At 37.4% G+C, this 10,866-nt stretch overlaps 2 protein-coding genes and 1 long non-coding RNA gene across 4 annotated transcripts; 2 read left to right on the forward strand and 1 right to left on the reverse strand.

Moving 5' to 3' along the window:
* LOC123208001 (pentatricopeptide repeat-containing protein At1g74850, chloroplastic-like) lies at positions 1-5,369 on the forward strand. Of its 2 annotated transcripts, none has more exons than XM_044625467.1 (4): positions 1-2,015; positions 3,157-3,471; positions 3,559-3,629; positions 4,719-4,928. In XM_044625467.1, exons 1-4 carry the CDS (start codon positions 166-168, stop codon positions 4,763-4,765), a joined length of 2,283 nt encoding a protein of 760 aa, XP_044481402.1. In that variant the 5' UTR covers positions 1-165; the 3' UTR covers positions 4,766-4,928. The 2 variants fall into 2 exon arrangements, with proteins under 2 accessions (XP_044481402.1, XP_044481401.1); XM_044625466.1 differs by having other exon boundaries at positions 3-2,015; positions 3,559-3,666; positions 4,719-5,369.
* Positions 5,370-6,740: 1,371 nt separating this feature from the next.
* Positions 6,741-8,176, forward strand: LOC123208005 (transcription factor MYB1R1-like). Its single transcript, XM_044625477.1, has 3 exons — positions 6,741-7,166; positions 7,243-7,451; positions 7,636-8,176. Exons 1-3 carry the CDS (start codon positions 6,938-6,940, stop codon positions 8,044-8,046), a joined length of 849 nt encoding a protein of 282 aa, XP_044481412.1. The 5' UTR covers positions 6,741-6,937; the 3' UTR covers positions 8,047-8,176.
* A 231-nt stretch (positions 8,177-8,407) lies between these two features.
* Positions 8,408-10,634, reverse strand: LOC123208006. The gene is made up of 2 exons (XR_006500613.1): positions 10,052-10,634; positions 8,408-9,025 (listed from the first exon to the last, which is right to left on the reverse strand). It is a non-coding gene; the product is annotated as an uncharacterized LOC123208006 (long non-coding RNA).
* Between the last annotated feature and the right edge of the window lie 232 nt (positions 10,635-10,866).

Consider the following 10,866-nt stretch of genomic DNA (forward strand, 5'->3'; position numbering starts at 1 on the left):
CTGTTATCCACAGAAACTCCACGTGTCTTTCTTCAAAAGCTGCTTCAATTCAAGTTCAACTCTCTTCCTCCCTGCAACTTTCCGTTCCCTTGAAAATCTCAGCAATCCACCCCAAAAATTCATTTCCCTTATTTTCTCGAAGCTCATGCAACTTATTTCACCGCGATGATCCTCTCGATACCCAATTCTTCGCTTCTGAAACCAGATTTGAAGCCTTACCTATCTGATTTCCCCCTTCAACGGAGATTCCTCTCCGGAGACAAAGAACTCTTATACGGGCACCGAATATTCCTCCTTGGATACCGGAGTTTCTCTTCAGTCGCCGTGAAAGTCCGAGCCAAGCCGAAAGCGCTGGTCCTTGGCAATCCCTCTGTCGTCGTTGAGAAAGGGAAGTATAGCTACGACGTCGAAACCCTAATCAACAAGCTTAGCTCCCTTCCGCCTCGTGGCAGTATCGCACGATGCCTCGACGTATTAAAAAACAAGCTTTCCCTAAACGACTTCGCTTTGGTCTTCAAGGAATTCGCTCAACGTGGAGACTGGCAACGCTCTCTTCGTTTGTTTAAATATATGCAGAGACAGATTTGGTGCAAACCGAACGAACAAATTTACACGATAATGATAAGTTTGTTAGGGCGCGAGAATTTGCTTGAGAAATCGGCTGAGATTTTCGAGGAAATGCCTAGTCAAAGCGTGCCAAGAAGTGTTTTCTCATACACAGCGTTGATTAATGCGTACGGACGTCACGGTCAGTATGAAATATCTCTTGAACTCTTGGAGAGAATGAAAACAGAAAAAATTGTGCCTTATATTTTGACTTATAATACTGTGATTAATGCATGTGCGAGAGGGGGATTAGATTGGGAGGGCTTGTTAGGATTATTTGCGGAAATGAGACATGAAGGAATACAGCCTGATATTGTGACTTATAATACACTGTTAAGTGCTTGTGGTGCTAGAGGTTTAGGTGATGAGGCGGAGATGGTTTTCAGGACAATGAATGAAGGTGGGGTGTTACCTGATTTAACGACATATAGTTATCTCGTTGAGACGTTTGGGAAATTAGGGAAATTAGAAAAAGTTTCAGAGCTTCTTGGGGAGATGGAGCTAGGAGGTAATTTACCAGATATAACCTCATATAATGTGTTATTGGAGGCGCATGCAAAAATTGGGTCAATAAAGGAGGCCATGGGAGTTTTTAGGCAGATGCAGGCTGCAGGTTGTTCTGCAAATTCTGCAACTTATAGTATTTTGTTGAATTTGTATGGAAGGAATGGTAGGTATGATGATGTGAGGGAGCTTTTCCTTGAGATGAAAGCGAGTAATACCGAGCCAAATGCAACTACTTATAATATTTTGATACAAGTTTTTGGAGAAGGTGGGTATTTTAAGGAGGTTGTAACTTTGTTTCAAGATATGGTGGAGGAGAATGTTGAACCAAATATGGAGACTTACGAGGGTCTGAGTTTTGCTTGTGGGAAGGGAGGGCTACAAGAGGATGTTAAGAAGATTTTACTTTACATGAATGAGAGAGGGATAGTACCAAGTTCCAAGGCATACACTGGTGTTATTGAAGCATATGGGCAGGCTGCATTGTACGAGGAAGCGCTTGTTGCTTTTAACACAATGAATGAAATGCAGAGCAAGCCAACTGTTGAAACTTTCAATTCACTGCTGCATACCTTTGCAAGAGGTGGGCAGTACAAAGAGTGTGAGGCAATTTTGTCAAGAATGGGTGAGGCTGGTGTTTCAAGGAATCGGGGTTCCTTCAATGCTGTTATTGAAGCTTTTAGGAAAGGAGGCCAATTTGAGGAAGCTATGAAAGCATATGTTGAGATGGAAAAGGTGAGATGTGATTCTGATGAGAGGACCCTTGAGGCAGTTTTAAGTGTTTATTGCTTTGCAGGCCTTGTTGATGAGAGTAGGGAACAATTCCAGGAAATTAAAGCTTCCAGGATATTGCCAAATGTTATGTGCTACTGTATAATGTTGGCTGTTTATGCAAAGAGTAAGAGGTCAGTGTTCACTTGGTTTATTCATTCATGAAGGGTAGATGTCTCAATTAATTGCATTTATTCTCTTTCAAGATCATGAATGTGTGAAGAACTTGAATATGAGGAATCCTGTTATGTAGCGATTGAATTTTAGATACAGGCTATCCTAATTCATCTCAGAATACAAATTAACGCATTGTTCATCCAGAAGTTAATTAAGTTGCTAATGCCCAACGGCAAGTCTATGTGAACGGTAACCATGAACATGCATTCAGCATGATAAATTCTTTTCTTTATGGCTGGTCAGAAATTTAATTTATGTACTTTCTTCAAACTTATAAAAAAAAAGGATTATGGCTGGTGACTGAAATGTACACTTGGAAGCACAGGTATTTGCTTTCTAATATAAAATTTAAAAGTTGTCAACTTAATCCTTTTGAGCTTGTTATTAATGAAATAGGATTTGGAAGTCTTTTTTGGCAAGAGGTTGCATGAGAAGACATTGCACTTGCTACCCTGTTGTACTTTCATAAAAATTAACTTTCAAGAGTAATACATCTTGTGATATGTTTTCCTTTAAAACATTATATGCTCAGCAAATATTGTAGTGTTACTGCATAGAAAATACCAAACATTTGCTTGGAGATTTTAGGCCCCAGGATGTGGAATTTCAACTTTCTGTCAACTGCTTAATATGTTTTTCTCCATGCTTATACATTTTCAGCAGGTCTTTAATTTGTTCAACTTCTTGCTGTTTTAGATAAGCATTTTTGTTCATGTTCTGGCTGTCATTGTCAGCAGAAGTCTTTCCATCTTGTTAATTTGCCTTGAAGTGCACTGAATTTGAGTTATGGAAAGCACAGAACCATGTATATTGTATATGGATGTGATGCTCAAAATTTGGAAAAAAAAAATGATTAAGGGAGATATGAGTGTTATTTGGCAAACAAATATCTGCTAAATAATTATTGATTTGCATATAACATCTTTGAACTAGCCCAACTGTAATTAATTTGTAATTGCCAGGGAAGCAGAAGTTATGCGTTTTAGTTTTTGTTAACTTGTGACATTAAATTTGTTCAAGTAATTTATATATGTCACAGAAGCTGTTTCAGCCTTTTTCCTTTTTGGCTATATATCTGATCCCTTTAACTCAATTTAGGTGGGATGATGCCTATGAATTACTTGATGAGATGTGCACAAATAGAGTGTCAAATATCCACCAAGTAACCGGGCAGATGATAAAAGGAGAATATGATAATGAGTCAAACTGGCAGATGGTAGAGTATGTCTTTGACAAACTTAACTCTGAAGGGTCCGGTTTGGGAATGAGGTTCTACAATTCACTTTCAGAAGCACTTTGGTGGCTCAGTCAGAGAGAACGGGCTGCAAAAGTGCTCCTTGAAGCTACAAAGAGGGGGCTTTTCCCTGAACTTTTTCGTCACAACAGACTTGTTTGGTCTGTGGATGTTCACAGGTATAATGCAAAATTACTTTCTCAGGTAATTTTCTTTTGGATTATTATAGTAATTTCTTTTTAATTTTTAAGTTGATTGTTTTACAGAATGTGGGAAGGCTGTGCATATACAGCAATATCAGTTTGGCTCAAAAATATGTATGAGATGTTCGTAAATGGTGAGGATCTGCCTCAACTTGCAACTGTTGTTGTAGTGTAAGTACTTTTTTCCTTGAAGCTATCATGATTTATGTTTTATCCTCTTTGAAGGAGAGAATGCTAGATTGGCTTGTCTGAGTCATGTTTGCCCAGCCCAACTCTGTCCGGCAACAGTTGAAAGTCCCTGTGACCTTTTCTTTGTTGTAGTTATGTTAGGGCCATGTTGTCTCTGAATTTTTGACTTTGTTAAGCCATGGCCTTCTCAGCCTCTTTTGTCCTTGTTAACTTCTTATCACATCATTTGTCCTAACTGCTGCTATATATTCATTGTTGTTCTTCACTCTTGGATGAATAGTCTTTAATACCTTTGCTTCTTCATGTAGCATATCTAATTAGAGTAATACTATACATACCTATTTTGAGTACACAAATAGATACACACTTATATATGTTATTATGTGATTAGTTGTTATTTTATCATTAATTCAAGATTATCTAATCACATTGTGACACATATAAGTGTGTACCTATTTGTGTATTCAAAGTGAGTACGTACAGTTTTATTAATCTAATTATATGTGTGAAATAAATCAAGGTTGGACCCAAGGTTGTTTCTGATATGTTACATAACATGTGCTGGGCAAGAATCCGTGGACCTTAGTATGATACAACCCAATCCAGCTCAGTAGGCCAAATATTGAACCTTATCCACCTAAAAGTCAAATTTGGCAATTGGGCAATAGGCTGGCCACTAAAATTTGTAGTTCTATATGTGAACCTATATTATTCACCCTTGTTTGGCAGAAAGCTGACGAATTTGGATTGTGCTTAGAGGAAAATCTACAGGCTTAATTCTGAACTGATTGTGTGATTAGTGAACCTGGTGTAGACCCATGTAGTTGAAAACTGTTAGGTTAGAAGATGACTGAGTTGAGATATGAATGTTAACTTCATGTATAGAATACTAGAGCCTATAGTTCCAAGCCAAGTATGTCCTCGAAGGGATATTGATCATTGTATCTCTTGCATATGCTGACAATTCATTAGACCTGACATAATTGTCTAATTTTTAAGTTTTCACTAATGATGTTACACCTTCTGTTGATCAGACGGGGATACATGGAGAGAAACTCAGTCATGCCAGATTATCCCATAGCAAAGGCTGCTTGCACATTCCTGCAGGATGTATCACCTTTATTTAATTTCCCAGGATGGAATAAAGGGAGAATTATCTGCCCGCGGTCTCAACTCAAGCGAATTCTTACAGGCATAGAATCATCTTCAGATGGGTCTAAGAAGAATAACATAATCACTTTAAGTAACTCACCCTTTTCTCCACCCAGAACAAAAACATATGCAACAGATGTAAAAAATAATTATCATGATACTTCTGCTTCTGAAACAAGAAATACAAGAACAGAGCTTATGACAAGCACGGCATAAATAGATATACAAAATCCATTCATCAATTTCAATGCTCAGAAGATCTGTGTCTCCCACTTAGCTTGAAAGAAAGAGAAGAGTTGAGGATAATTATGCTGTTATACTGGTTGATGTTTGCATGGAGTGAAAAAAAACAAAAAAACAAAAAAACTATGGTCGTGACAAGTTTGATATCAGCTCAGGCAAAGCTAGAGGCAGGTAAAAAAATTGCAGTGTTGAAACTCAGGGCAGTATTGCTTACTGGTTAAAGCAATTCTGATTCCTTGATTCACGGCAGGGAGAGTTTTGATTATGAAAAGAGGTAATTTGATTTTGCAGCGGTAGGTTCTCCTCATTTACAAGTAAATTTACATTATATTTCTTAGTCAAAGGTCTCAAATTCTAGCTGAATAGGATCTTCACGTAGTCTCAATGAAATCCTCTTGACAGTGATATGTATGAAGCATGTCGAGACACAGAGCTTTAGAATTTCAACCACATGAAAGAATAATGAAATTCGTTTCGTGTGGGCCTCTGCTCTCAAACAAAATCAAAACCAAATATTTTTTGTCAACCAAAATGGGAGAAAACCTACAATTATATGAGCCATGGGCCACTAATGAAGTAGCCATTTTACTCAAAACTAGAAGCCATGCCTCTTTCATAACAGAGATGAGATTTTAACATATTTAGCAAAGATTATTGAACAATTATGTGGAAAGGCAGGCAAGCCATGATGTGCTTACCCACTTTAGTTTCTTGTTTTCTTATCCAAGACAAGCACCAATCCTTCCCCAGTACCTAGACATCGCACACTTGCGTTGGTTCCCTATTCATATATTGGGAAATTTCTTTTGGTAATGTGATGGGATTTGGTTAATTGCCCATGTGGATTACTAATCAAATTCCAAAAAGGTTTTTCTATCAACAGATTGATCACTAGAAGCCTTTGAAAATGTTAAATATTAATTCATCAATTTATTACCCATGAAATATGTACAAGGACTTTTATTACTTGTCAAAAGAGAAAGTAAGCTCATTGGGACCTTTCATGGCCTCCTTTCCCAGCTGTATCAACACCTGAATTACTCTAACACAAAGGAAATGTGCTAGGTATTGAAGATATTCTGGATTGATTGGATATGAAAAAGAGAATTAAGATCACATGCCTCAATGCAAAAGCAAGGTGAAAAGCTTTGAACAGAGAAAACCTTGCATCTGTTAATCCCTTTTCTTCTGAAGACAAATTTAATTAGTATTAATCCATCTCTAATCTCAATTCACATTCTGCACTGAAACCCATCTTTTATTTTTAATAATATTAATTAGGTAGCTTTAACACTTTGACAGAGACTGCAATTTGCAAAGAATGGGAGAAAGAGGATTAAAAAATGTCGAAGCATCTTTTTCATAAAAATGGGTTAAGGAAAGAGAGAAGATGGTGGCACCCACAAAAACCTTATCTTGGCTTATCTTCCAGATGCACCCCACCATCACCATGAAAGGTGATTGAACAAGAAGGACCCATTACAGATTTAAAATATCTTCTCATGAAGCCAACTGTGTGCGCTGCCGATGCTTTCATGAGATAAATAAGTTTCTGTAAATGATAATGAACCGCACGTTGAGTTAATCGCTTTTCGTAAAGATTGGTTTAGTTGCTTAATTAATAATTAAATTTATTAATTAATTTTTTAAGTCAAGTTGATACGACAAGCTGGGTTGACCTAATTCAAGAAATTATTTTTCTCTCTCAGAAATGCAATTGCATGTGCTTTCTGATTAGCCCATCTCATCTATAAATACAAGTTACAGCTCTTCACATCACGCTCTATAGTACTGCTTTTTACTTTTTTTCTTCCACTTGTGCTGTGTTATTTGTTTTTTTATTTTCAGTCGTCGTACGATGTCGGATACCAGTGGCTCCGCCCTCAAAGACGGCGGCGAGATTATGCTTTTCGGTGTGAGAGTGGTGGTGGACTCCATGAGGAAGAGTGTGAGTATGAATAACTTGTCTCAGTACGTACAGCCTCACGAAAACAACAGTAACAATAAGGATGACGTGGCGGCTGCTGGTTATGCCTCTGCCGACGACGCCGTTCCGAACTCTAGAGCGAGTCGTGAGCGGAAACGAGGTTGGATTCAGATCTCTGTTTGTTTATTTACAATTTTGTTTTTGATTTTTTTTTTAATTTAATTGAAAATTATTAGGAGTGCCGTGGACGGAGGAAGAGCATAAGCTGTTCTTGTTGGGGTTACAGAAAGTAGGGAGAGGAGATTGGAGAGGAATCTCTAGAAACTTCGTTAAAACAAGAACACCAACACAGGTGGCTAGTCATGCTCAGAAGTACTTTCTTCGCCGGAGCAATCTCAACCGTCGACGCCGCCGATCTAGCCTCTTTGATATCACTACAGAATCGGTAATCACTACAGATTCAAACAATGAAAATCTATGATAAAATGAAGTTGAATCTGAATAAGTTGACTCAGATAAATCAATTCAAACTATAAGAAAAAAGTATATTTTATTGGATTTTAGTCAAATAAGTACAAATTATAGATCTTAAAATAACCAAAAAGTTATATTCTTGATTGAATCTTCAGGTGGCTGATATTTCAATTGACGATGAACAAGTTGATCAGCAAGGCAACAGTCCATCGGAGACTCTGCAACACCTTGAAACAAACAACTTTGCCATGATGCCTCCTCCTGTGCATGTAGTTTTACCAGTAACGATTGAGAATCCGGTGGAAAATCTGACAGTAGGACGACTCAATCAATCAAACATAATGGGGACGAACCTGGTCCGTCCAATTCCTGTAGTTCCAGCTCCTCAGGCTGTAACAATGTCCGATCTTAACTTGAATTTGAATCTAACGATGGACCCATCTCCATTGTCCCTGAGGCTGTCCTTGCCATCGGGTCAAAGGGAATCATCATCAAGGCATTCAGCTTTTCAGGCGATGCCCACCTTAAGAAATGGGGATAACAATAACATGATCAGGGTTGCTTGAGAAGGGAAATTTGAGTTAGAAGGAAGGTGGGTAATCAAGGGTGATGATGATGATGATAAGATAATTAGGTGAGTGTTATTGATCCTTTGTTTTTGTACAGAGTATGATAAATGACTATGATTTCCTGTTATTGTGGTGTTGGTTTTATGATGGAATTATCTTCAATTCTTAAAACTTATATTTTCTTTGCATTAATGATCGTGGTAGATCTAGTGGTGTTGATAGCTTTAGGAGGGAAAAAATATCGAGTTGGATGTTAGTGGCAGGGGAAGCATATTTTTCTTCGTCTTTTTTTCTGTGATTGAATTTGGGAATGAATGTGCAATTGAATATGGTCCTCATTCACGGATTTGGATAGATATGGTCTTTTTAGTGACTGGTGGTATGGGGCATGCAGAGGCTGCCTTATCTTTGGCCTTTATATAAGGTGCAAAGTGACTTGTCATTTGTGTGGTGGGTTTGGATGTATGGCTCCATTGGCCTTTAATTAGACAGGCAGATGGTGCTGTCATGTCAGTTTGATAGGGCTTGTTTGTTATCTCCTGCAGGTGGGCAACTTCTACAGTGAAAGGCCTTCCTCCATAGGAAGAGCTTCTATTGGGTAGCAATATACTAATTTTTTTCATGTGGAAATGCAATTTACATGAAAATCAGCTTTGATTTGAGCACAGTTGATAAGACATTTCTCTCTGGTAGATGATAAATAAATGAAATTTCTTAATAAAAAAAAAAAAGCAGCAGTTATTATTATTTTTTATGACGATATTATTTGATTTCTGTTCAAAAATAGGGCTAATTTAAAATACTGAGGAGCTGATAAATTGAATGTGGGCTAAGCCAGTCCCATTCCATCAGATGGGAAAGGTTAACAAAGAGAGATTGAAAAGTTTGAGATTTGTGGTTTAATCATCAGTGTTTACTTCATGTCTATGTTGATGGCCTTCCACTTTGCATGGTGGTCGTTTGAAGGGGACCTACTCTGCTGAATTGCAATTCAGTTATATTCATATAATATTATATATGAATAAAGAAGAAAGGATGAAGAATCAATAAATTAAAATGTCACATTCAATCCAATATAATCAATTTAAAGAAAGAAAACACGGTTTATCTCAGTCCATTCAAAATAGTATAATATCTAACAAAGTTATATTATTTTAATACACCCACAATGTTATAAACAGCCCAATCGATATTGTCCGCTTTGGGCTTCAGGTCCGCACGGTTTTGTTTCTCTTATGAAAACGCGTCAATTGAGTTAAGGGCTTCTGGCTCTTGTTTATATACAAGTTCAGTAGACTGAAGTTCAGTAGACTGAGCGAGAGCGATGTGGGACTTCAGGTCACAACACACCCCCCCATTGCGAATCGTGCTGATAACGTGTTATAAACAACCCAACAGATATTGTTCGCTTTGGGCTTCAAGCCCGTACGGTTTTGTTCCTAAAACGCGTCTCTGGAGGGCAAGGTCTACGGGACCTGCATGGGCCAAAGATATTGTCCGCTTTGGCCACTTCAGAGGCCTCAAGGTTTTATTACGGGTCTCTTGGGTAAAGGGCTTCTGGCCCCTGTTTATATACAAGCTCAGTAGACTGCACGGGAGCGATGTGGGACTTCAGGTCATAACACACCCCCCCATTGCGAATCGTGCTGATAACGTGTTATAAACAACCCAATCGATATTGTCCGCTTTGGGCTTCAGACCCGCACGGTTTTGTTTCTCTTATGAAAACGCGTCAATTGAGTTAAGGGCTTCTGGCCCCTGTTTATATACAAGCACAGTAGACTGCACGGGAGCGATGTGAGACTTCAGGTCACAACACACAACACTATTTTTATAATAATAGACATATTTGTTAAAGAATTGTTATATCAATGGTATAAAAATATAAAATGTAGAAGTGGTTGTCATTTTCAACACTATAGAAGTAAATAATTTTCTAAATATTAGTTAAAAAAGCAATGAAGAAGCACTTGATTTTGATTACATTGGATTGGAAACTTACTTCAACCGACTCCATGGAAAGTTTGGTGGAGGATAGCAAGTTGAATTAGAAGTATGAAGAAACAGGGGACAGATAAGAAAGTGGAAACTGTGGGCAACTTCAAGTGTGCCTATTTGGATTCTTTTTTCTTGGGTGGTAACCAATGGGAATGGTGTGATGGATGCGTAGATAGAGAAATGAAGATTGTCTTTGAAATTCAATTTCTGTATCTTCAAGTTGCTTTTTTTCTCAGAAACAACTTGGGAAACCGGCAGGAAGATTGTGAATACGCAATCAAAAATAAAAGAATCCCCTCTCAGAAATTTCTCTGTCAACATGTTCAAGCTTCATGTAAAATGAATGGCAACTAGAGCTGTAGATGTTTAACAATTTCCTCTGAAGAGGATGGAGAAAATATTGGAAACCCTTTTCAATAAAAATGCCAATTTACAACAGCCATAACATAATCAAAATTTTCAAAACGAGCAGAAGTTAGCGATTGCTTGACTCCATTAAACTATGAATTTTTGGCTTCCAAGAAATAAATGGATACAACTAAAATGATTTTCCATGTAAGTTCTAGGAACCTGCTTCATCAAAGCAAAGCCAGTGCAAAATTTTATTTACTGGGTTCATTCATTTTAGAAGACTTTATATATCCTGTTGGAAATATATATTAAATATATAAGTGTAAAAATTGAAACTCATATTATATAAAATTAATTGACTTGTGTTAAAATCTAATTCATATACTTATATATTACTAACTTATATTATATTTATTAAATATGAAATTTTAGTCTCTATCGTATCCGTTTCAAAATATTATTAAAGAA

This window comes from Mangifera indica, unplaced genomic scaffold, assembly GCF_011075055.1.
Source record: "Mangifera indica cultivar Alphonso unplaced genomic scaffold, CATAS_Mindica_2.1 Un_0127, whole genome shotgun sequence".
NCBI classification, from domain to species: domain Eukaryota; kingdom Viridiplantae; phylum Streptophyta; class Magnoliopsida; order Sapindales; family Anacardiaceae; genus Mangifera; species Mangifera indica.

Coding starts and splice junctions, on each gene's coding strand:
- LOC123208001 (XM_044625466.1), top strand. CDS start 166: ATGATCCTCTCGATACCCAATTCTTCGCTTCTGAAACCAGATTTGAAG. Junction 2,016..3,156: donor GTTTATGCAAAGAGTAAGAG/GTCAGTGTTCAC, acceptor AACTCAATTTAG/GTGGGATGATGCCTATGAAT. Junction 3,472..3,558: donor TGGTCTGTGGATGTTCACAG/GTATAATGCAAA, acceptor ATTGTTTTACAG/AATGTGGGAAGGCTGTGCAT.
- LOC123208005 (XM_044625477.1), top strand. CDS start 6,938: ATGTCGGATACCAGTGGCTCCGCCCTCAAAGACGGCGGCGAGATTATG. Junction 7,167..7,242: donor GAGTCGTGAGCGGAAACGAG/GTTGGATTCAGA, acceptor GAAAATTATTAG/GAGTGCCGTGGACGGAGGAA. Junction 7,452..7,635: donor TTGATATCACTACAGAATCG/GTAATCACTACA, acceptor TTGAATCTTCAG/GTGGCTGATATTTCAATTGA.